At 39.1% G+C, this 25,633-nt stretch overlaps 6 protein-coding genes across 6 annotated transcripts; 3 read left to right on the top strand and 3 right to left on the bottom strand.

Moving 5' to 3' along the window:
* Nucleotides 1–867: 867 nt before the first annotated feature.
* Nucleotides 868–6,732, top strand: LOC114752842 (transcription factor LHW-like; the record flags this gene model as incomplete). The annotated part of the gene is made up of 10 exons (XM_028941543.1): nt 868–965; nt 1,654–1,875; nt 1,984–2,065; nt 2,372–2,413; nt 2,499–2,558; nt 2,858–4,621; nt 4,717–4,818; nt 5,176–5,316; nt 5,416–5,541; nt 6,072–6,732. Coding segments are annotated over 10 exons (2,796 nt in total), but the record flags the coding sequence as incomplete, so codon positions are not given.
* A 3,943-nt stretch (nt 6,733–10,675) lies between these two features.
* On the top strand, nt 10,676–12,644 carry LOC114752844 (aluminum-activated malate transporter 2). The gene is made up of 6 exons (XM_028941545.1): nt 10,676–11,023; nt 11,120–11,260; nt 11,359–11,631; nt 11,725–11,840; nt 11,939–12,082; nt 12,177–12,644. Exons 1-6 carry the CDS (start codon nt 10,735–10,737, stop codon nt 12,642–12,644), a joined length of 1,431 nt encoding a protein of 476 aa, XP_028797378.1. The 5' UTR covers nt 10,676–10,734.
* A 2,382-nt stretch (nt 12,645–15,026) lies between these two features.
* Nucleotides 15,027–16,594, top strand: LOC114752849 (pentatricopeptide repeat-containing protein At3g46790, chloroplastic-like). Its single transcript, XM_028941548.1, has 2 exons — nt 15,027–15,427; nt 15,600–16,594. Exons 1-2 carry the CDS (start codon nt 15,242–15,244, stop codon nt 16,365–16,367), a joined length of 954 nt encoding a protein of 317 aa, XP_028797381.1. The 5' UTR covers nt 15,027–15,241; the 3' UTR covers nt 16,368–16,594.
* A 121-nt stretch (nt 16,595–16,715) lies between these two features.
* On the bottom strand, nt 16,716–18,588 carry LOC114752843 (apoptosis-inducing factor homolog A-like). Its single transcript, XM_028941544.1, has 4 exons — nt 18,448–18,588; nt 17,892–18,148; nt 17,367–17,812; nt 16,716–17,255 (listed from the first exon to the last, which is right to left on the bottom strand). Exons 1-4 carry the CDS (start codon nt 18,540–18,542, stop codon nt 16,995–16,997), a joined length of 1,059 nt encoding a protein of 352 aa, XP_028797377.1. The 5' UTR covers nt 18,543–18,588; the 3' UTR covers nt 16,716–16,994.
* A 1,653-nt stretch (nt 18,589–20,241) lies between these two features.
* LOC114752841 (apoptosis-inducing factor homolog A-like) lies at nt 20,242–23,187 on the bottom strand. The gene is given in 5 exon segments (XM_028941542.1): nt 20,242–20,772; nt 20,775–20,790; nt 21,587–22,038; nt 22,397–22,653; nt 23,054–23,187. Coding segments are annotated over 5 exon segments (1,086 nt in total). The 5' UTR covers nt 23,161–23,187; the 3' UTR covers nt 20,242–20,518.
* Nucleotides 23,188–25,021: 1,834 nt separating this feature from the next.
* LOC114752846 (NDR1/HIN1-like protein 1) lies at nt 25,022–25,633 on the bottom strand. The gene has a single exon (XM_028941546.1). The coding sequence runs from the start codon at nt 25,631–25,633 to the stop codon at nt 25,022–25,024; it is 612 nt and encodes a 203-aa protein (XP_028797379.1).

Below are 25,633 nucleotides of genomic sequence, written 5' to 3' on the forward strand. Positions count from 1 at the left end.
ATTAATAAAGCATAAATTGCGATGGCGTTGCCTTAATAAAAAGGCGAAGGAGTTAATTGTGAGAGCATCGGAAAATAAGGTTATCGGATTATGGGCTTGAGGGTTAAAAAGGAATGAGTGGGGGGAACAACAGGGATGACGTCAGCAGGAGGGGAAGCCGCAATAGGTGAAGACCAGCAGAGCACCGTTCCGAACTCTGGACACTGTTTCACAAGCCGACAAAAGCAAGCTCTGCCACCGGTCACCACTGCCTCTCTCTCCTAGGCGCACTTCCTCCCTGTTTTTATTTATTTTTCACAAAGAGCAGACTGAGGAAGAGAAGAAGAGAGAATATTATAGCTCGGCAGAGGCAGCTCCAAATTGAGACTCCTCCTGCCTCTCCAACATCCATCTCCCTGCTTCAGATTTCCTACGTCACATGTCCTTCTTACTTCCGCCGTGTTTTCCATCCTCCCAGCTTCACTTCTTCGACAAAATGATAGCTCTCTACAAGCTTGAAGCTCGTGGCATAGTGTAGTGTACCTCGCTCTCAAACCCCACCTTTCATTTTTTGCTCTCTCCCTCTCTCGCTTTTACTTTCCTTCCTTCTTTTTCTTTACTTTCCTTTTATCTCTCTCTCTGTCTGTCGGCAACTTCCTCTGCTGGAGGATGGCCTGCCGGATACTGATCTCCGGGAACTTGGATCCTGAGAGAAAGAGGTGTGGGGGCTTGAGGACTAAACAAGCGGGCAGAGGATCGTGCCGTGGCAGTTAGAACTCCCAGCCTCAGACTCCTCGGGAATGCATCGGTGCCGGCTTTGACCTCCCCTTTTTCTGTTGTCATACCATTTGTTCGGAAGCTTTTTCGTCGTTTGAATCCTGTCGTTGAAACGATGGGCTTTTGTTGAAAGAAGTTCTCAAAACTCTCTGCAGTCGGAATCAATGGTCTTATGCTGTCTTCTGGAAGATCGGCCGCCATAATCCCCAGTAAGTGGGATGAGTTATCGTTGAAAGTTTCCAAAAAAAGTTTTTCAACGCGCTCTTTTTATCTGCTTGCGTACTAATTTGTTCTTTGTCTTAAGAATTTTACATGTCTCAGTTCGGTGTGGAGAAAAATTCCTTGTATCTCATTTGTAGTCTGCTGTGCTCTCGTTCCTATTTTGGAATTTTATGCTTTGATAGCTTCTGTTTTGTCTTCAAGAATCTTAGTAATATATATATTTGCATTGGGTTTGACAGACCCACTATTTGATTGTTTTTCTGTGAAGTATGAAGGAATCTGTTGATTCAGAATTGGTCCTCTTCTTTTGATTCTATTCGGTCTTATTCTCTTATTCCATTAATGAAAGTCTCACCCTTTTCTTTTCAGCTAACAAGATATTAATCTGCCGGTCTATCTTTGTCAAGATGATATACGATGCATCAAGGGTTATATTTTTAAGTTTTATTGAGAAAAATTGTGCATGAAACACTGTTTTCTGCTCTTGTTCTCCTTAACCTTGAGGAATTTGCCAGAGTATATTATCGTTGCTTATCAAGAGTCATATTTTTGCATTTAACGTACGTACTCACAATAGAGCCACGATAGAGGTTGACGGATTATTATACCTTCGACTTCTATAATTTTCTTTGTAATATCTATTATTGAGTTAACCCAATATGTTTTGCTTGGCAGGCTGTTAATTTGGGAAGATTTCTACTATGAACCCTTGCCATGTCAATTACCTAGGCGCATCGCTGGAACAGAGATTTCTGATTTGCCTTTTGTGAGTGGGGAAGGCTTCTGGCGTTCTTGTGATTCTCATTCTTCTCAGTTAGGAACGCAAGAAGAGGACAGAGTCTGCACTTTGATTAACAAAATGATGGTGAATAATTCGGTCAATGTCATGGGTGAAGGGTAGGTTTCATCTGTGTTCGCCCCCTCATCATTTGTGAGGTTCCTATAGTTGGTGTGATTTTCTTGTCTGTCCCCAGCATTTCAAGTTTTTATTTGATTGTTATTCAGGATTATTGGGCGGGCAGCATTTACAGGAAACCATCAGTGGATTCATTTTAACAATTTTGGAAGAGATGCATCTCTGCTTGAGGTATGAAACTAATCATCTGCTTCCACCGTTGCTAAATAACAACGTTTTATTCCTGCGGAGAGTGAATAAACGCTTTTCACTGTATAATTTAATCATTGTCGTTGCTCTCTGATGTGTAATGGACATTCATGAGAAAAATTAAGTTATAGCTTCGTTGACACATGAATGTTTATGAATCTCTTATAAAAACTAAGTGACATAAGGCCCTTGCATGAGAAGAATTTACTGGGAAGCTCGGAGGACTTGGAATGTGTGAACTCATTAACTTCATTTTGATGGTTTAATACGTTGATGTGTTCTTTTCAGGTGTACAATGAGGTCCATCTCCAGTTTTCAGCTGGAATGCAGGTTTTGTGACTTTCTTTATGCTCTGCAATTTGCTGTAAACTCTATTTTGCTGTGTCTTATAATCCCATATCATGGTGATTTGCAGACAGTAGCAGTTATTCCTGTGCTTCCGTATGGGGTTGTTCAACTTGGTTCTTTCTCGCTAGTAAGTCCTATTCTCAAGATGTTTAACCGTTTATGCATGTGATGCCAGTCTTCAAGCATTTTATGTTGGTCGTAGAGTTTGTGGGTCAAGAATGACTTGTTTCGATTAGGTATTTGAATGTTCATTGTTTCAAATTTTGTCATTAATCTTGCAAAGTTTTTTGTTATCATATGAGCTTTACGAGTTTATGTTAGCTATTCTCCAGCTTTGAGAGTTCTGATAACATGAATCCAAATAAGTCAGTTGTTACCCTGTTACTTCAAGGTTCTCAACTAATATGACCATATTTTCCACTACAGATAATGGAGAACATGGGATTAGTGAATGAAGTAAAGAGCTTTGCCATCCAATTGGGGCGTGTCCCTCGTGCTCTTCCATCTGAAGACTTTTCAGCAATAGCTTCTATGGAAAGATCTGGTAATCCTGTTAGGGTTGGGGTGCCTGTGTCTGTTGATCCCCCAGTAATTACCTTCAATTCCACACCCTCAGTAACTTATGGCTTCAACCAAGAAATCAGTTTGTCTAGTAATTCAAGGCCTATTGGTCAACCAGCACATCCTCGTAAAGGGGAGGTAAATAGCCATCAGGGTTCTGTATTGACAGATCAAACCCCTGACATTAATCAGATATTATCCAATTATCGTGATAATCTTTGTGAACCTTCAGCAATACCTATGATGAACCCATGTTTTGACGTCCAGCCTGAGAATTTAGTTATGAAGGCAGAGGTGATGCCCTTGAATCTTGATTCATGTCTGCAGCAACATTCCCCCTCATTGAGTGCTAGATCTGCATCCAATAAATTAACTGACTTGAGCCAATCAGGTCTGGGTGACTGCAGCATGAAATTTATGGAACAAGAAAAGTTGTCTGGCAGTGGGAGTCATGGTTATTTCGATCCAAATATTACTGTTTCAAATACATTGTCTCAACTGAAAAATAGTGGAGGCTATGTACTTGATCACAGTCAGGTGACTGTTAGTTCTTCATCGATTCATGGTGGAAGGAGCAAACTCTTGAGGCCAAATCTCATTGCCAGCTCTGTTTCTAATCCTTCTAAAGCTGGCGCTGTTGATTTTTGTGAAAGCAGGAAAGCTGGGCCTGAGCTTCGAAATGATGGTTTAACAAAACGAGGGGGCTACTCTCCACCTAATTTGACCATTCAATCTGGTACTAGCCCAATGCCTCTAGAAGGTTCTGATCAGAACAATATTTCTTTAGATTTAAAACATGCTCATCATAAATTGGCTACAACAGGCCAAAGAATGGATGATGATCTGCTGCAGGCCATTAAGGCCCCATCTCTTCATCTTGTGGAGCGGCAGGTGTCTATGAGTGATCAAATCCCTGCCTGTCTTCTACCTCCATCAAGTGATGACCTATTTGATGTTTTAGGTGTAGATCTTAAAAACAAACTACTGAATGAAGACCGGAATAAGTTGCTTGCCAAAGAACCAAATACTGGTGCTGAAATTCTGCAAAACAAGGCACCGCGTTTGAGCATGCAGGATATGAATGCTGGTGTTTATTCAATTAATGAAGCCATTTCAGACAGTGGTGTCTTCTCTGAGAGGGACAATGACCATCTCCTGGATGCCGTGGTCTCAAGGGCAAAGTCTTTTGGGAAACAGGATTCTGATGATATGTCTTGCTGGACAACATTGACTAGGACTAGTAACGCTTCTGTTCCCTCTCCTGCTCATAGGAAGGTTACTTCTGATCATCCTCACGGTGGATTTTCTGGTCTTCCCAAAGATGCGAGTAAAGCAGGTGCTGCAGAAACTAGTTCTCTTAGGTCTGGATGTAGTAGGGATGATGCTCGAAAGTGTTCTCAAACTGCCTCCGTCTGTGGATCTCAACTTAGCTCATGGGTTGAGAATGCTACAAATGCGATGTGTGAAAATAGTGTCTCAACTGGATGCTCTAAGCGGCCTGATGAAGTTTGTAAATCAAATCGTAAAAGGCTTAAGCCTGGGGAGAACCCCAGACCTCGACCTAAAGATCGCCAAATGATTCAAGATCGTGTGAAAGAGCTACGGGAAATTGTGCCAAATGGAGCAAAAGTAATCTCTTGTCTTTTCTGTCTAGTTTTTTCTTCTCCAAACATCATATTCATAATACTGATCTTATTCTTAAATCTCTTAATATGATGTCACAGTGTAGCATAGATGCACTTCTGGAACGTACAATCAAGCACATGCTTTTCTTGCAAAGTGTGACAAAGCATGCTGACAAGCTAAAACAAACAGGGGAATCTAAGGTATGGGGTGTGGACACTTTGCATCTCTTTTCTTTGTATGTTAGGCAACTTATCTAGTCATGACACGTAAGAGGTTTCACTTGATGGGCTTTGTGTTGATATATTAAACATCTAAAATAATTAACAGATTTATATGAGTAGTCCTCTTGTCATCAATATATATATTATAAAAATATGCAGTGAAACAGTGGTTCACATAAAATATCATTCAGAACCCTTAGTAATACTATAAAAACTTTGTTTCCTTGATGCTCTGAAGCACTGTTAATAAGAATAAAGAGCTGATGTTATTTGCTATCACAAATTATGGATAGAGAAAATGAAGATATTGATGTTCTTTCTTCCTAAAATATGCAGATCATGACTAAGGAAGGTGGACTGCTCTTAAAGGACAATTTTGAGGGCGGGGCTACATGGGCATATGAGATTGGCTCACAATCAATGGTTTGCCCCATCATAGTTGAGGATCTGAATCCCCCTCGGCAGATGTTAGTGGAGGTAGTGTTTGGTGCCATAATAATCTATTATAAAATTCTTCTGGCTCTATTGTATTTCTGGATCACCTCTGTAATCTGTATGGTTGATTAATATATACAGATGCTCTGTGAAGAACGAGGTTTCTTTCTGGAAATAGCCGACCTAATCAGAGGATTGGGGTTGACCATCTTGAAGGGGGTGATGGAAACCCGAAATGACAAGATCTGGGCATGCTTTGCTGTAGAGGTAATGCCGTAGAAATGGACTTGCATTTTCTTATGGTCAGAACTGGATGATGAATTTTTGGATAATGAATTATCCATATTGCACGCAAATGCTGAGGGGAAACGTCGTGGTTATTCCTACTTCCTAGGCGTTTGGCAATCGGCATGCCAGTACTTTCATAACTTTACGCTAATGTTGAAAAAGCCAACCCTGAAAGAATGGTGGATTTCATGAAAAATAGAAGAAATATCCTCATTCTTTGGTAGCCCATGCACATATTGGAATAATACTTGATTGTTGTCATATAAAAATGGAGATTTTGAATGTGTTGTCTCAAATGCTGATGCGAACGTGTTAAGTATACAAAATTCCCCTAAAGTGTCAGTACTGAGGTCTGTCATCCCATTGCTAATTTATGCACGTTGATGATGAAATAAAGATCGCAGATGAACAACCAACTGAGGCTTTGTCTGTGTAATCTCTTTTTTCAGCGTTTGATGTTATGTATTTTTTGATTCATTGGGCTACTTAGCTAACTGTAAGTTTTGCAGGCAAATCGGGACGTAACAAGGATGGAGATATTTATGTCTCTGGTTCACCTGTTGGAGCAAACAGGGAAGGGCAGTGCACCTTCATCCAACCCTATATATCACTCCTTCCCTCAAGCCACCCAGATATCAGCGGCTGATGGACCTAGTAATTTGCAATGAACCACCTGCACTCTGTTTTCTTGGTCTGGATGTGTTGAGAGCAACTGTGCTTGCCGTGACTAACATCCAATCCAGTCTGAAGGCTTCGGGCGGTCTTAACCTTGTCTAACTGCCATCTCACCTCATTTTGGAGGTGAATATGTTTAGTTACTGTAGAAAACCTCGAGATAAGTGGTATTTCCATGGTTGCTTACTCTGGTTTCCGCTGTGATAACTTGGTCCTGTGTTGGCTGTCTCCACCAATGCTGTACTATTAATGTGACTCTTGAGACGACTTGTATGATTGTAACCAATTTTTAGTGGGTGGTGTTATTCACGTGTATAGATATTGTAGGATGTGGTAGGGAATCTTATGTTCAGTAGGAGCACTAGGCACTTTTGGCTGCTGGATTTCTTGGGGTGTTGTATTTTGATGTGTTCGATAAAACGCATGTTATAAATATCAAAACCAGTTGTGGCTTGTATCCTATAAAATACCAAACTTATGCCTCTGTTCGTGTCACCAACCACTGGTCGACAACTTTCGATAGTTTTTGTACTTGAGTATTTGAGCGACCTCGAAGTTTGATCCGTTACTTTCGACCTGGCTAAGATTCAGATCCATTTTCGTAAGCTTACTGACCCTCGGATTTGTTCTTAGATATAGATGCCTCGTCGATCATCGTCGAACGAATAATCATGGTTCTCTTTCTAGTCACCACAAACCGCGAGTATATATGTATGTCTGTGTATATATGCCTTGTATGGTTCTTCTCATCCATGAGTGACTATGAAATGCCTCCGGTCCGGCTCTTTGCACACGCACACACTTGAACGCCAGACCTTTGGGCTCTGGCTGGTTTTGCTGTAACATTTTCTTCTTGGAGCCTAATATGGTTATGGAGCGTTTGAAATTTAAGCTTGCGCTCTACCATAATATTGAATAGTTTAGTTTTTTTTTTTTTTAAATACAAGAATAATTTAGTTAAATGACCCCTTTGGTTTGGGTTTATTTAGATTGGTGCACAGCATGGTGGCTTAAGAATGGGAGGGTCAGGGTTGGTCTGGGCTTATTTGCGGTGGGGGTTTGAGAAAGCCTCTAGGCTCGGTGCCCTTTAGTTTAGGTCCTAATAAACTATGGAATGCTTAGCCTTATAAAATTCTGTTGTCCCCCATAAGCAACTTTTTTAGTTTAAACTTTTGGGATTCGAGTGTACTGCAAGCGGCGAAGTGCATTCTAAGTGAAATAAGAAGCAAAAAGGAGGATTTGTTAGTGGATGTCTTAATCATATAAATCCATCAAGTCTAAAGTCATTGATTTTTACTACTACCAGTTTATTTAATTAATAACCAAAGTGAGAGGTATTGTTAGTGCAAGTCATTATCAAACGCAGACCCTCAACACTTTCCAGAAGTTTGTTTAGAAATTGATGCTGCTTCACCCTATTGCTGGTGCCACTAATTGACCCTCACAGGGGCTAATCATGTGGCACCAGATTATTAGCTGCTTCTCATCACTATCACCATGAAAGGTGTACATGAAATAACATCTGGTGACGCTCCCTATTCCATTTCTCACGTCTTTCTCTATTTATTGTTGGGATCTTTTCGTATTAGGAATATGCATGCTTAGTTGGAGATGATAAATCTAGGCTAGATTTAATTTCATTTTTGTTTTCTTAGGTTCATTTTTCATTTTTCATTAGTTTTTATTTTAATATAATCTCAAATTTTATTTTATTGTAATGTAGTTCTTTTAACTATATCTGAACTTTTCTGAGTGGGGGCAAAAAAAACTTTATATCTGAACTTTAAATGAGAGGCCCCTTTAAGCAAGGATGTTGTGGATGATAAGAATGCAATTGTGTTGGATGGTTAGCAACTTCACATGCATGTTCAACGTTCACCCTTTGATTATTACAGCAAGCATGATGCTAATACGACTCCGAATATAGAATTTTGTCTAAGACATATATATCGGTAGCTATTATGTACATTTTAGAATTTTAACAAGTACAGAACAAGTAGAAATTTGAGGTGCTAGCGTCCTCATCGATCTAAAAATTCATGGCCACAGTTTGATCTGAGAAAAGCCGAAGCAACTGAAATGGATGGAGTTGAGTCGATGCTCTAGCCTGCGTTTTCATTGAGAAAACCCAAGAAAGAAAGAAGAGCTCACACCGAATATATTCAATCCATATCTGCTTAACATTTCACATGTCGACACTCTTTTGTAACTTTGTTCAAAACTTCATCTCCGCCGATCAATGCCTTTTCACTTTAATTTCCGCAACACTACTAAGTTTTAAACCCAGCTTCCACCACTCCCTTAAAAGTTTTAAGCCCAGCTTCCACCACTCCCTTCCCTGTTATCACAGTACGATGCAAAGAATCAAAAGATCGTGGCAGACACATCCCGCGGGTGGGAAGCAATTATAGGGAATAGCTAGGCTCTCCTCAGAGAACATTTTTTCCACTTAATCTTCTGATTACGTATCTGTCTTTGCCTTGTCGGTTTAGATTATCCCCGCGCTTTTAATTCCTTGATAATCCCATATGTCTAATACAGCCACCATTTGGTGCTACTTTATTCTGATCCAAGCAAGTTTTGTGTCTTGTCAAGAATGATGGGTTGTGTACATATAGGAAGATAGCAACACTGTTCCAAGCGCATAAGACATAACTTAAGTTTAACAAATGTCACTGTGCAGTTTCTTCTATGATTTGAAGAGTCCGTCTGAAAGCTCAATGAGGGTTGTAATGCAGAAAAGAAGACGACAGAACGAACTTTCACTTTCACATGAGCAAGTTTTTCTGAGAATATACCTTGTGGAGTGAGCGACTATTTGTAGACGGTCTGAAAATTTTGGACTATGATTTTTTTGTCGTATCAGAACCCCGAATCAGATAAAAGGTCTAGAACTAAACAAAACCATAATAAAGGGGATAAGGGAGCAAGTCAGACATGGGTAGTTGTGTGACGGGGGTGAGCGCCTAATGCCTGATCAAGAAATGTAACTTTTGGAAGATATGATCATCCATCCATATGTGAACAGAATTGCAATTTCACTGATAATTTTCTTCTCTTATCAAAGACAAAAAAAGGACTTTCATTTTCAGTCACTTGAAAAACAATCAATGACTAACAATGACGCTTAAAATCGTCGTTTTCACTTCACATCCGTTTTCATCATTCAATGGGAGCACACGCAAAGTACTCGTGGATAAACTGGAAAGATACTTCCGTAGGAGAGAGAGCCGAAAAGACAAAGGGTATAAGCAGACTTGCGGATAAGTGGCTCTTCACGTCTAAGAATGATAGTTCCTCAATCACATAGCAGCTCGCATTATTATAGAACTTGCTAGCTTCTTCGAACAATGATCAGAAAAAAAAGCCAACAAGATAAAAATTTCAGATAAAAAAATGGTTCTTTTCGGTTGCCAGCTCTTTAAATTTGGTGGCTTTTAACAGCAGGGAGCCAGGGCCCTACATAGCTGCTTCATCAAACAACTGCAAACAAGATACAGATAAGATCATAAGAAGAAGATCTCCTTGTATTATAATGCATATAAGTCCAGACTAGTCCTTTTCATGAAAAGTTGTCTTTATCACTGATGTTACCTAAGCCGATGCTTGAATCTGAGAAGTTGGGAAAATGATAGTTAAGTCACACAATTATTTTTGGGATGATATGAGGTGTTTTAATTGCTTGATGTAAAACTTCTGCTCTGTGTTGAAACTGACACTTCCACATGACATGCTACGAAGAGTCTAGGAGATGGGAACTGAACTTAACCAAAGTCAGCAGTAGTTGAGTTCTTGGATGTGTTTAAGCATGATCAATATCCAATGTTATGATACCTTAATTTTTAGACGATTCCTTCTTACTGGTTCTCACTCTTCATTACATAGAACATATGATATGCTAATTAATGAGTTGACATCGAAAAATCTCAGTAAATTGGATTGTCCTGCCCAAAAGCGTGCCTAACATAAAAGAATCAGGTCGTAAACAACATATATTTCTTATCACCTGCTTTAATTGATGTGGCTCCAGCCTCAGATTTATTCGTTCATGACTTGTTACACCCCAAGTGGCTCTAGTATAGCCTTTAATTTAGCCTTCAAGACTTGTGGGCTCATGGCAATGCGTGTCTATATCCACACCCTGCTGAGATGCAGCATTATTGACGTCTTCGTGGCTTAGCAATCAATTTATTTATTATTCCTTCAAGTGTCTATGTCATTATTCTTAGTTTTGTCGCATACTCAAGTCCAAACCTAATTTTAGTTTATTAACTTTCCTTTATTGTGCTACATAACAGCACAAATTAAGTCGCAACACATTTTTATAAGAACTTAAAATTATTCCTCAAATCTTCAGGAGATGCTTTACCCCTTGCACCTATCTATAAATAAACAGAAGGTCCCTACGACGCCTTACTAAGCATTATCAACAACCATATTGTTTTTATCAGTGCATGCATTATTATTTTTGCTTCCCAGTCTCCACCGTCAGTTTTTATGCAGATGAGTTCTGCAAACCAGCGCACATCAATAGGGATAATGTCTCGTGGATGGATGAAGCTTAAGGCCATGCCTAAGGCTTTGAAGGAGAAGGTTATCAATACTTACAGGACAACCAAAGAGATAGGGCAAGACGACCCAAGAAGAGTCATTCATGCCCTCAAAGTAGGAATTACACTCACTCTGGTGTCTCTATTCTACTATTATCAGCCACTATATGACAGTTTTGGTCTCTCTGCAATGTGGGCTGTTATGACCGTAGTTGTAGTCTTTGAGTACTCTGTGGGTAAGTGACTTCAGTATTTCTGAGCCAAAACTCATTTGCATGTTGTAAACATTTTGGGATTCGTGTACTTATATTGTTTTTTGTGACACTTTTCAGGAGCCACTCTAGGAAAAGGTTTAAACAGGGGATTAGCTACACTACTTGCTGGTGCTCTTGGTGTCGGAACTCATTACTTAGCTGACCTATCTGGACAGACAATAGAACCTATACTGCTTAGCTTCTTTGTGTTTCTTCAAGGTGATTAAACAGTAATTAACATGCATTTGGCAGATAATAAGTATGATTGTTGAACTTGAAAATGTTGACGGGATTTTGGATGATATTTTATTATGCAGCTGCAATAGCAACATTTATGAGATTCTTCCCCGAAATCAAAGCAAGATACGATTATGGGTTGCTCATATTCATCTTGACATTCTCACTGATATCTGTATCTGGTTTTCGAGAGGATGAAATTATAGAGATGGCACACAGAAGGCTCTTCACTATTTTCATTGGGGGCTCTGCATGTGTCATGATATCCATTTTTGTTTGTCCTGTGTGGGCCGGTGAAGAACTCCACAGCTTAATTTCCCTTAACTTGGAAAGTCTCGCCAACTTCTTACAAGGTTAGATTATTCAACAGTAAAAATTGTAGGGAAATATCATCTGTTCAATGAAGAAAACTTATCGGAGATTTTTTTTTTTTAAAAATCTTGCAGCGTTTGAAGAGGAGTATTTTAGAACATCTAAGGAAGGAGGTTGTAAGGATGACAAGACCGCCTTGCTGGAGGGGTACAAAAATGTCCTCAATTCAAAGAGTACTGAAGAGTCATTGGTGGGTAAACTAAAAGAAATATTTTCTCTCGCTTCTTTGAAATAGAAATTCTATTAACACACATGATCTGATATATACATATGATGTTCATTGATCAGGCTAATTTTGCAAGATGGGAACCGGGTCATGGGAGGTTCCAATTTCGTCATCCGTGGGACAAATACCTTGAAGTTGGAACGCTTACCCGACAATGCGCCTATCGAATGGAATCTCTGAATGCTCAACTGAACTCTAACCTCCAAGTATATATAGACACAAACACAGCTTCAGATTCTTTGTTTCTCGGTATAGTCCAGTACTGTTAACACTTGCATTGGTTGCCCCAATGTTTTGCAGGCATCGCCAGAGATTAAGAACATAATCCAGGAGGCTTGTTCAGCCATGAGTTTGGAATCAGCAAAAGCTCTGAAGGAGCTGGGAGTGGCACTGAGTACAATGAAGAAGCCATGCTCTGCGGATACCCATATTTCCAACTCAAAATCTGCTGCTAAGAGCCTCAATTCACTGCTCAAATCAAGCTTATGGAAAGAAACAGATCTTTTATCAGTCCTTCCAGCAGCCACAGTGGCTTCCTTGCTAAGTGATATTGTTGCCTGCACTGAGGAAATTGCAGAAGCTGTGAATGAACTTCCCTCGCTCATGGAGTTCGAAACTGTGGAAACAGCTAAACCCCCAAACAGAACACAGTCTACTCCACATGGTGATAATAACCCCCACGTAGTGATTCTGGTTGAAGATTTGACTCCAGCCAATTCACCAGAATCTAAGTCAGCGTGTGATCAACATAACACAAACAGAGTGTGACATATATGTATGCGTCAGTTGAACAAAGTGAACCATCCTTAATATGAGATCATGACTTACTGTATGGCATAAAGTTATGCTATAGTCGGTTCATTTAATTACTATATATTTGTGAGTATCTGACTAGTAGATGTGCGATTGTAAGCTCCTGTGCAAATAAGGAAAATCCATCATGTGGGTTTCTTGATCTTGAATAACGTCAATCTCATGTTCTGAATTTCCTTTGGTTCTTGTTGGTTTGTACCTTTATTTTTCACTCAGAACTGCCAATATGGGCTAGTTGGATAGAAAAATATATGAAATGTCCAGATTTAGGTCGTAAACTAGACCAAAATTAGCCTGGAACAGAACATATGCAACATCCAAATTCAACTTGGCGAGTAACAACAATACAAAACGTTGAAACATGAATATGAATAGTTAGCTTGGAGACTCCGCAGCAAAGATCAACAGAATAGAGTAAGGACATTCATCAGAACTGGTGCTGCCTGCTAATTGATGTGATACTTGCATCTTAATTAGGAATCACGTGGTGGTTGTTTTAGATTATAGTTAGTGGTCCGATCACAAAGGTGACGACCCATGAATATAAGAATTGGCTGTTCAAACTTAGACCTAACTTGGGACAAACATGATGGTCAAGCATTCCAAATCTTGATCTCACAAAGCACTTATCGTGATTTCCATTAAAGTAAACCAAATGAGGATTAGTTTAATTCTGGCCTGTACGACACCTAAGTATGGCAATGAGTACGGCACATGCTCTGTAATTTTAGGGTGCAATCTGCCATGTACTTGTTTTCTTCTTTATTTTAATGGCCGAAAAGAAAAGTAGAGGCATCTTACTCGGTTGATGCTTCTTTCAACAACCCATTGGTTGGAAATCAGATTTCCTTTTAGCTTTGTTGTGACACATGGTGAATGACGTAGTGTAGATGAGAAACTCGTTACAAATATACCAATTGATGAAATCATTATGAGCTTTCATTTTTTTCATTCTTTAATAATAAATTCATGTAACCCTCCAGGGCATCATATATAAAAGAGATGGTCGCTCCAGTTTTTGAGTTGTGGAAGCTGCATTAAAGTGAGATTGCAGTGGTAGACAATTCGTAAATGCAACTTAAATAATTATGTTTGGTTCATATTTCCTTCTAACCACACAAGCTGAACATTCGTGAGACGCTAAGTGGGATTTGAGTTGTTTTTCCATTGTGATATTCTGCATGTGCCCCAATAAGATAAAAAAGGAAGATGACTTTTTTTTGGCAACAGAGAGAGAAGAAAATATTGATCGCTTCAGTGATTTGTTGGAGCATGTATCACTTTGTCCATAAATAATCAACTACACTTATCATATAAAGAAGGTTTCCACTTTCTCATACTTAGCAACGCGATGCATTATGATAGAATATGATTATTGGGAAGCAAGCAACAAGAAACAGAGAAGCAAAAAGAGAAAAGCTTTGATCAAGTTAATGCATCTGACTTGAGATATTATTATAAGCAGTTAAAAATATGTACATAAAAGACCTCCAAGATTAGGTTCGCGACAACTCTGTCTCCCCCGTTTCTCTGTGGATTATAAATTTACAGACGAAATGTGGAGAGTAGCATGATATTAGCACCAGAAGGTATTTTCCCCACTTCAAATACAGTAGTGGAGAACCATGAGGGTGAAGTGACGTGGGACAGCCCCCCCAAAAAAAAAAGCAGTGGAGTTGCGTATTTAAGCATATAGTCAATTAATTAGTAATTAGTGCTCACAAATATGCATGATTTTTTTTTATTGAGCATAGACTACCCATTATTGATCGCTGGTAGTAGTGACTAATCTCTTTGCACTGTAAACTTTTTGAAAGAACTTTAGTGCTGACTATGAAACCCTTTCCATACCTATCGTCTAGGATCAAACTCTTGACTACATGCTTAAGGAAGCCATTTAAATACCAATTGTGATAGGCCTTCATTTAATTTAATTTTTATATTTGTGAATATCTGACTAGTCTATTTATGATTATAATTGTATACTTATTCACAGTCATTGCATTGCATTAATTTGTTAATAATTTGTGAATCTATTAAATAATTAAATTTTCTTCATAACAAATATTACTTTGGACGTCATTGTATTTCTAATGTTTTATTTATTTTTTAAAACTCATTCCATCATGTCCTAACCTAATCTGATTTCATTCTTCACATCACTTACTTGAAAAACATGTTATGTTTACAATACATAATGTTCAATGGAAGCTGAAGCTTACAATCATGTATAAACTTGCTACAAAACATGGATCACTCTAAATATAGAAGAAAATGTAAATAAACTCAGAGGGATAAAGAATTAGAAACTCAGGGAGGGAGAGAAGGGAACTACAAAAGGAAGAAACAAAAGATGGGGGAAAGCTTCACATAATTCGTCACTGCCTCCATTGAGCCCAATTATAACATCTTCAGGCCCATCTCATAGTTGAAGTCCACACTATCACGAAAGCCCATTATCTCAAAACACTCGTCTTCCTCGGCCCAACCTCCCACACCTCAAGGGCGAGCTCCCTCTGTCCTGTCCTCCTCCAACGCTTCGTCGCGGCTTAATGCTAACGCTCCCGCATCTAACATCTCTGACCTCCGTTCCCAGTGAAGCTCGAGCTGCTAGTTCACTCCCTTCTCTTTGCAGTCACGCCCTTCTCAAGCTCTCCTCTTGTTGCAGACTTGGAGTTCGGCCCTTCCCCAATTGTTTTTCGCCATGGTATTTGGATATGCCCTTCTCTGTCTCTAAGGTAAAACATGTCAATATCGTTTTATGCTTCTCTTCTCGACGCTCGCCCCTCCACAAAGCAGTTGCAGAATCTTAAACTAATTCACGCGCGCACTATTGTTTTAGGCATATCTAGCCATGATTTTATTCGCATCAAACTTGTGTCTTCCTATGCTTCTTGTGCCCAATTGCAGGAAGCCAGTCTCCTCTTCTCCTTCACCAATCGCCGGCCCACTTTCCTCTTTAACTCCCTTATCAGAGCCTATTCATCTCTCAATTTATTCTCCGAGTCCCTTTCGATCTTCCGCCAAATGCTGCCTGACCTGAAGCCCTTTGATTGCCGTACCTTACCTGCGGTCCTTAAATCATGTGCAGGTTTGTCGGCCCTACCGCTTGGTCGGCAAGTCCACGGAGCTGTTGTTGTCAATGGGCTTGCCTCAGATTTGGGCAATTCAACCGCATTAATAACCATGTATGCTAAGTGTGGTGATTTAGTTGAAGCACGTAAGGTGTTTGATAGAATGCACCAAAGGAATGTAGTGACATGGTCTGCGATCATGTCGGGTTATGGAATGCATGGCAAATTTGATGAAGTATTTGAGTTGTTTGACAGAATGGTCGAAGAAGGAGAGAGGCCAGATGGTATGACTTTTACTGCAGTTTTGACGGCATGTAGTCATGGGGGTTTCATAGATAAGGGAAAGGAATATTTTGAGATGATGGATAGGAGGTTTGGTGTGAAGCCAGGGTTGCAACATTACACATGCATGGTAGACATGTTAGGAAGGAATGGTCAGGTGGAGGAAGCAGGGAACTTGATTTTGAGAATGGAAATTGAGCCTGATGAAGCCGTTTTAAACGCATTGTTGGGGGCATGTACACTTCATGGCAAGGTCGAGGTGGCTGAGAGAGTGGCGGAGAGGTTTTGTGCGAAAGAATTTAATGTAGCATCATCAATCTGACTAGTTTGTATTTGGGTATTTGCTATTAGTGGGAATGCAACTACGTCCATTGATTGTTTAGAGCCGTGGTGCTTAGCGTCTGTTTGAGGATGAATAAGAAGATTTGCATTATGGCAACAATACGATTTCACTCGACGATGAAGTATTTGATATTTTGATCCCCGCATTACCAATAAGGCAAGTTATGATACTGACGGTAAAGGATGGGATTGTGAATGTTTTAAGAGGGCTTCTACAAGGATGAATAAGGAGTGTATCTTGTAAACAGTGGAGGTAAAGGATTCTCCACTCTCCTAGCGGTGCCTTTTTAAGCCATACTGAAAAGAGTATAGTGTCAAATATCTGATGAAGCTGAAATCACTTTAGAATCAACTACATGAACACCAAACAAATAAAGCTCCATTGATTTAATATCAACAGGTAGATGCATCTTCTGACTGATGTAAACACTCTCATCTTAATCAACAACACTCGTAGTATTCAAACTCTTAACAGAAGCATTACAGACAACGTTTCTTTTTTTGAAGAAGAGAAATGACACTGAACAAAATTATCAAGCTGGGGACATGACAGATGACAAAGAGCTTAAACAAATCTGTACATAACACACCACTCACAAATATCAACCTATTTAGGTTCCAATCCCAAATCCTTTCTTGTTTTGCTCACAAACAAATCACCAGACTTGATGATGCCTGGGAACCTTCCAAGCACCGTCATGAAAGGGAACTGTGCAAGCCCCTGTTTCCTTCCAAGTGAAACAATTGCTACAGCAGGCCGTGCCTTATATTCTCCTAGTTTCTTGTCTTTTCCTTCCCCTATCAATACTCTCAAATTCTTTGCAACCACTTGAGCATGCTCTCCTGCATTCGCCCCTTGTTTAAGTTCCTGCACCGCATAGATTTTTCTTAGTCCAAAGAGTCAGAAAAGGAAACGTAAAGTCCAAAGGATTGAGCTTTAGCCCTTAAATAAAGCAACAAAAATTAGCACTTAATTTACCGGAACATCAGTAATATCTCCTATTGCAAAAATGTTGTTCCGGCCCTTGACTCGTAAATTCTGATCAATCTGGATCCTTCCCTCGGAATCCAAGTGATCCTTTAATATAGTTTCTCTGAGCCACGCTGAGCCAAGCTGTTTGCCTGTGCAAAGAAAATGAACATCTGCCTCGATGGTTTCTCCTCCTGAAGTTTGGTATGCATTGTTTGAAACCGAGTCCAAATTGACTGATTGCTCTAGTTTCACTTCAACTTTCTTTGCTTTCAACCACTTTAAGGCCTTCTTGGAAGCCTTAGGCCCAATGAATTCCAGCAACCTTGTTCCTTTGTGCACTAGAGTCACCTTCTTCTCGGGAAAATCAACAGCAATCTCTCCGGCAAGTTCCACACCCGTAGGTCCCCCTCCAACTATCAGAATTGAACTTGCAGATTTTATCTTTTCATGTTCTGCCATTGGAAACATCCCTCACAAGTAAATAGTTATTCAAAGGCATAGACTTTCTAAGAATGAAGGCTGAAAATTTACCTGCTCTGTAGTAGTCGAGTCTTTCAGTCCTAGTTTTTGGAAGAGGTTCTTTATGTCCAGTGGCAATAACAAGAAAGTCGTAGGGAATCTGAGAACCATCGTCAGTTAAGACTTCAGTTTCAGTTATATTGACGGCACTGGATGTAACGAGGTTGCCTTTTTTGAAGTAATCTCTATGGTTGACCACTATCCTCTCCCCAAAAGATGGCTCAACCATGGCCCTCAAAGCTGCCCATGGAATCTCAAAATATTCCTTCCTGATATCAATATCACTCAATCAGAAATCTCCATGTATATGCAGGAGGTCATTCATCACCAAAAGAACATCAAGTAATTCTAAGAGCAAACTACTTGGAACATCAAGTCTGAATGATAATAAGTTGGGAATAAACAAGTTAGGTAACAACATGAAGACTATGATATTATAGTGAAAGTCCAGGAAAGCTAAATCGAATCGAAGTTTTGTGAAGAAAAACTCAGCAGTATAGGGAAGAGAATTGAACTAGTAAATAACAGAGACTATGATTGTGGTATGGATATAAATAAGAGAGCCTACGGATCGATAAGAGTGACATTGGCATGATTTTGAAGAGTTTTAGCAAGGACGGCACCGGCGACACCACCTCCGATGATGACAACTTTCTTCTCCATTTGTCGTGGATGCTTTGTTTTATGTGGTTGAATTTTGCTGTGCTGATGGATTCGTTCACAGACGGGAAATAAGGCAACATAAATAGAGTACGAGGCGCTTGCATCATTGCGTGTCCAAGAAAGCCACTGTATTTCAAAATAATGAATACCAACACAAACAACATATTTGAATATGCAGAGTCAAGAGGGCAACGTTTTTGCATTACTGCGTCCTTCCCGCGTAACAGCCTACGTACGTTAGCTTGCTACTTCAATCCCTTAATATTATTTATTATTAAAGTGGAAATATTTAAAACAAACAAATAAATAAAAATCCTGAGATAGTTCTGAGGATGTTTCCCTTACAACTGAAAAATCTCCAGCTGTCAGCCAGCATTGCATCAGCTCTTACTTGAGATTGCAGGTCAACAATCCTTGGCCAGAGCATATTCAAATAAGACGGCCACTTCAAGTTTAAAAAATATGTATAAAAAAAAGAGCCACCCAAATGAAGTTTTCTGTTTGATTATATGTTGATAAATGGGATTCCTCTATCTTTTAGTTTTCAAGGATCCTGTTATGTTGTCATGCTGCTCATTTTCTCTTTGAAACCAAGTAGAAATTCTGTTCCAGGCTTGAAGTCTTATTTGTATTAATTAGTTCCTTTGCGTGAAGGAGTTCGTCTAAACATATGTTAAGATTATCCATCCCTCTCATCAGTGCTTTGACTAATGGCAAAAATTTGACTTTTACTTTCGTTTCTAGAGGAACACTCATCATATCTTCAACTTGTGTTTTGAATATATAATAAATAAAATAAAATGAGCAGGAAAATTATTCTAGATTTCAGACTCCAGAGGGAGGGGTAACGACTCGCCGTCTCGGCCGTCTGGCTAACATGTGGGTGACGAATCATGAGGGCTTCCAGATTCTTCAAGAACCAACAAGCCAGAATCTTAACATCCCTCAAGGTTAGTTCTTAGGTTTCAAGGTTAAACGGCTTCACTTTATTTAAAGGCGTGCATTAGATTCGTTGGGGTCTGGGTGAAAATATAGAGGTCAAATACTTGATCCCTCTATATACAGTCTAATGCTACCGTATTAAGATATTCGATAGTATGATCGATAAAAACACTCACGTAGAAATAACCTATCACTTAAAGTTTTTTAATTCTCGAAAGGTCACTCTAGAGTTTTGAACCTCCATTTTTTAATTTAATTGCGTAACACAGTTTTGAACTCAAGCAACCCTTCTTAATTAAATAGCCGTGTGTGTGTGTGTGTGAAAAGCAAACTCGTTTATCATGTTGGCCCAAACTCGTTTAAGTTACCAACAACCTTTTAATCCCCGAGGGAAAGAGATATCGATTAAGCAATATTTATTCACGCTTATCATATATTGCAGTTCTGTTATTTAGAGGATACCATGTTTGCCATCAAATAAAGGAGAAAATGCAAACATTATTCCTTGCTTCCATTATGAGTTTTCTGTAAACATTTTTTCGACATTAAAAATTAAAAACATATATGTATTTGACTCAAATCTCAATTATCTCACTGCAGAACTTTAATTCACATATTTATTTTTTAATTAATTCATTTCCTAACTTGAAAGCCGAGATATAATATCGAATTATTTTTAAAATATATGAAAATTAAGCCAAATACGCATGTCAATACACAAATGAGGCTTAATAATAACAGGGGTCGAAGTAGTATGTATCTAAAAATCAATCAAATTTTAACAATGGAAAAAGTGAATGCTCCAATAACTCAATAACAAAGCCTGCATGGCCACTTCTCACTCACAACTAATTTCAAGCCAAGCCAGCAGTCCACTTATCAGCATCGAACTGAATCTATCATAGAAACAGAGACATTCCTTTCCTTTAATCAAGAACATAATAAAAAAGGAAAAGAAGGACAGATAATGCACAATAAGCATGCGATGGAAGAGTGAGATCATTTTTATAGACAGCGTTGCCCATTATATTTACTCAAGTTTGTGTGACATCAGGTTGGAGTCCCAAACGCTTCCTTGTTTTGCCAACAAACAAATCTCCAGACTTTATAAAGCCAGGAACTCTTCCACTGATTGTCAAGAATGGAAGCTGTGCCACCGCGTCTTTCCTCCCAAGTGATACGATTGCCAGTGCAGAATGTGGCTTGTAAGTTTTCATCTTATTTTCATTACCTCCCTCCATCAACAGCATCAAGTTATTTACAACAGTATCAGCCTGCTTTTGTGCCAGAAACCCTGTTTGATTTCCTGTTTTGCAGATTCCCATCAAAGAATTTCTATTCAGGTTAACTTGCAAGAAAACTTAAATGCCACATATTCAAACATGCAGTAGACGGTCCAGGTAATAGAATGACAGAAATGAGTAGGAGATCATGCACGCATATCCGCGAAACATCTGAGTATTTAGACTCGTGGATTTTAGACACTTATTTCTTCGTCAACTAAGTCACTGCAAAAACCTGAAACCAAACCATGAAATAAAGATACAGACAGGCAGTGAAGCCTCCGGTCAATAGCTCCAGCAAAAGATGGGATCGTGATGCAATGGCGTGCAAATACCATAAAATAGAATTGGAGGCTCCGCGTTCATGAACATATATTCTCATCACTAAGAGGTTAGGCTATAATTCTGCTCCAAATTTAGGCGATAGAGGACAGTCTGCAAAGCTAGTTCAATACCATCAAACAAGATGTAATTTATGCATGACAAAACTCGAAAGAAAGAGCAAGGACACGCAGAGAGCAGAGAGCCAAATTGAAAATTAAATTCAGTGATAAAAACGAATAACTCTTAACACTGAGAATTTAGCGGTGACTTTTTAACACGAACCGACTACCGAAAAGGTTCAGCGTATGAGAATTCAGCTGGATGCATTAACAACCCTCTCCTAGTTAAATTTTTAAATGAAAGTAGTTTCCTATAATACACATTTTGGACGTCATATGAATTTCACATAGAAGATTTTTAACTTTCATCAAAAGCACCATGAGTAACTTTAATATTTTGTTAAAAGATTACAACTTCGCAGCAATAAGTACTTACTGGAATATCTGTAACATCTCCAATTGCAAAGATATTTTTCCGACCCCTGACTCTCAAATTTTCATCTACCCTGATCCTTCCATGAGCATCCAAGTCATTCTTCAACACAGTTTCCTTAAGCCATGCTGTACCAAGTGGCTTTGCTGTGCAAACAAAATGACAGTCTGCCTCAATGATCTCTCCAAGTGAAGTTTCATATGTCTTGTTTCCATCTTCAACGGAATTCAAGTCGACTATTTGCTCTAGCTTCACTTCAACACCCTTTGATCCAAACCATTTTAGAGTCTTATCGGCAGCTTTTGGCCCAATGAATTCCATCAGCCTGGATCCTTTGTGCACTAAAGTAACCTTTTTATCTGGAAAATCAACAGCAATCTCTCCAGCCAGTTCAACACCAGTCGGACCACCTCCAATAATCAGAATGGAATTTGCAGATTTTATCTTCTGATTTTCTGCCAGCAGAAAGAAACTTTGATGACTTGTGCTCTGATCAGGTCAATGCATTACATGGCTGAATCTATTATATAAAACATTCACACAGCATAATGCAATGATCCAAGCCAGCCACTATCAACGCATCATAAACGGTGACAAAAAATAATCCCAGATAGTGATTGATTTGTGTTCTAAAATATCTTCCATGGCTGTACAACAGCACCATGATTCAATGGCAATAAACTTTTCTCATAAGAAACTATATAATGCTGCCGAGTGTTTATGTTGGAACAGATTATTGCCTACGCATTTGCACACGTTTCAATTTACAGATTTCTTTGTCCCCCCTCTAGTTAAGTTAGATTTAAATGTTACCTGATACGTACTGATCAAGCCTGTCTTTCCTACTTTTCGCGGCAGGATCTTTATGGCCTGTGGCAATAACAAGGTAGTCATAGGGAATCTGACGGCTATCAGCGGTCAATACTTCAGTTTCTGTAATACCGGCAGCGCTGGATGTAACAATGTCGCCGTTGGAGAAGTAATCTCTATGGTTGATCAGAGACCTCTCTGCAGAGGATGGTTCAACCATTGCCCTCAAGCTTGCCCATGGTATCTCAAAATATTCCTTCCTGAATTAAAATGTACCAACCAGCTTAATGAAAATGACAACCATTTTGAGAGAAAGTTCCATGAAAATGTTTATGCATCACCTGATCATAAGTAGGATATGAAATGACACAAATTCCTACCCAAGATACAAGATTTCCAAAAACTATTTAACGAAACAAAGTCAGGGTAGAACATGGGTTTCAAAGCCAAACAAGCCCTCAAAGAAACTTTGAATGCGCATAAAATTAAGTCAAGTCCCTCATCATAAAATTTATGAGGATGGAGTTAACCAGAATATACTAAAATAACACATCAAAGTTCCACACTTCGGAAATTGTGGGTAAAAAGATCATGGCTTGAAGTATTAGAAGCAGAAAAGAAGAAATACAGGGGTGCCAAAGAAGTAAAAGAAGAGCATACGGATCAATGAGAGTTAGATGAGCATTGAACTGTAGAGATTTAGCTACGACGGATCCGGCTATACCACCTCCAACAACCACCACTCTCTTTCCGTCTCTCTTGTCCATCTTATTAAGTTCAGGAAGACTTCGATTATCCAATGATCATTTCCATGGCAGGGAATCAGATAAAGGGGGCAGAGAGAAGTTATTTCGCGTTCCAGGGAAAAAGCATAATCGATTAGAGAATTGCCATCTGGAGACGTCCAATTGCCAAGGGCACCAGACAGAAAATCAAAAAGAACAAAGACCACGCAGAGGGGAAATATGGGCCTGGAGACTGCCCATTTGTTGTGGTTCTTAGGCAATGGGCCCAGGTTGCCCCATTATCGAGTATCGGGTGAAGCCTAACGGAATGGGCTAAGGGAAACGATGAGGTAAACAAGTATTATCCAGCAAATCTTTCATTCTAAGCCATTATAAGACGTCGTCATTATTATTCATTTGATAAGAGATGATGACGAGGAGGTGTTTTGTAATATAAAAAAAAAATTTCAAAAATACTTTTTTATAAAATGAGCTCTATATATTTACTTTACATATTATAAAAATACTTTTAAAATTGTAATTTGGATTCCATCCAAACACATCTAAAATGTGGATAGAAAATTCTGTGTTCGTTACAATGACATGAAAGATAAAAGCTGCACCTTTCGCTATTCGTTAACCACAGGTTAACTAAACACGTTAACTTCAAAAAATTAATCAATAAGGGCTGTGCAAACATACAAATATGAATATAAAATTAATATAAATAGTTATTCTTCGTTAAATCTGTTTTGGTTTTATCTAGATAATCGTATTTCATAATTACAAGTACTCATTTTAAAAGGTTCTACATACAAATTTTGGCTCCATGTACCAGTGGACACGTTCTAGTTGACTTAGAAAGTCTTTTAACGTTGGTTTTTGAGGACCTCCCCTTGTCTGTGGTCCACAACTGTCTCCATCTCATACCGAACGGGATTGTAGTATTATTCAAATTGGTAACTTCAGTTGACCAGCAAAGAAATAGAATATAAAATTACGGTGAGTCTTCTTTCATGATAAAATATAATCAATGCAGTTTATTTTCATAAAGTGCACTTCACCGGCACAGGCCCAATGCCAAACAAAAATATCTTTATTTAGCTTTCTTTCCACTTCTCTCTATTTACTATTTTTATCAGTAGATTAATATCCAATAGTTGATATTTAATATATTATAATAATATATAAATAATTGTAACCTATATATAAGTCAATATTATGATATTATTATAATCAGACTGCACAGGATAAAAAACAAAAGAATTATAAAATATTTTAATAAAAATCTATAGAAGTAATGTATGCATATTAATTTCTAACTGTTTATATATATATATTTGTCATTTGATTAATATTATAATAATACTGTTATAATATATTAAATCTCAACCATTGGGTTTTAATCTGATGATAAAAATAATAAATAGAGAGGAAGTGGAGAGAAAATCAAACGAAGATATTCCTGTCCGAGTCCGACGGATGTTTTGAATCTATGGAATGTGAGGCTATATTTGATATCACACGAGTAAAAGCAAATGGTCCTCGAGTAGCGGAGGAAATTTTAATTCAAAAATCAGGCTTAAATTTTTAAGTCGTTTTACTTTACTATATTAAGTATCAAGTCCAATTTGTTTTTCTAAAGTAGGAACATCACGTCAATTCCATTTCAAACATCCTAACATGAGGTGCCTGCATGATGTAGGATGCGAAGACTAAACAAGAACAATGATAATTGCAAATTGCTTTGGCTTATCAGTTACACAACTAAACATCGACCACCTAAGATGAGATATATGATTATTCCACCTAAAACCTCACTTGTAGACTACAAATGGGATGATGAAGAGTGTTTTCGTTCAACAGCTAGTTCGATTATAACTTTGCTCTGGCTTCGAGTGCATTAAACATCAACACCGCATCTTTCCGGGCCACCGATGCGGCCACCGGCGAGCCTCATATAAGCGGGACAGTTGACGTGGAGGTGGTACGTCCCGGACACCCACGAACCTACCTTCCATTTAACTTCTCCTTCGACCACCACCTTGAGCATCACCGCCCCAGTATTCAGCTCCTCCCGCACAGCGTCCACCGCGTATGGCGGAAGCGGCACGGCGATTCCGTACAAGTAGGGCGACCAGACGGTAATATCGTGATGGTCTTGGTATGAGGGGGGGATGACCACGGCCCTCGAGACCTGTTGGCCACGGTAGGAGACGTAGACATCGAGGGAGCGATAGAAAATGCCGATTCCGTCATTGGGGTTGTGAGCAGACAAAGTGGCCTGCATGGTGAGGTTGAGGGTGGGAGGAGGTAGCTCGGTGGGGGAGGGTGGGAGGTTGAAGGCATAAAGGACGGCGTCCTGGAGGGTGAAACGGGGTTTGGTGGGTCTCAAAATGATCAATATCACGATGATGGTGAGGAGAACGAGGCCGACAAATGCCAGGATGCCGAGGAGTATGCGGCGGATGAGCCGGCGGCGTTCATAGTCGTGGTAGCAGCGGTGCTTCCACAT

The sequence above is a fragment of the Neltuma alba genome, unplaced genomic scaffold (genome assembly GCF_004799145.2).
Source record: "Neltuma alba isolate B1F8T4 unplaced genomic scaffold, ASM479914v2 tig00007581_pilon, whole genome shotgun sequence".
Taxonomy (NCBI): Eukaryota; Viridiplantae; Streptophyta; class Magnoliopsida; order Fabales; family Fabaceae; genus Neltuma; species Neltuma alba.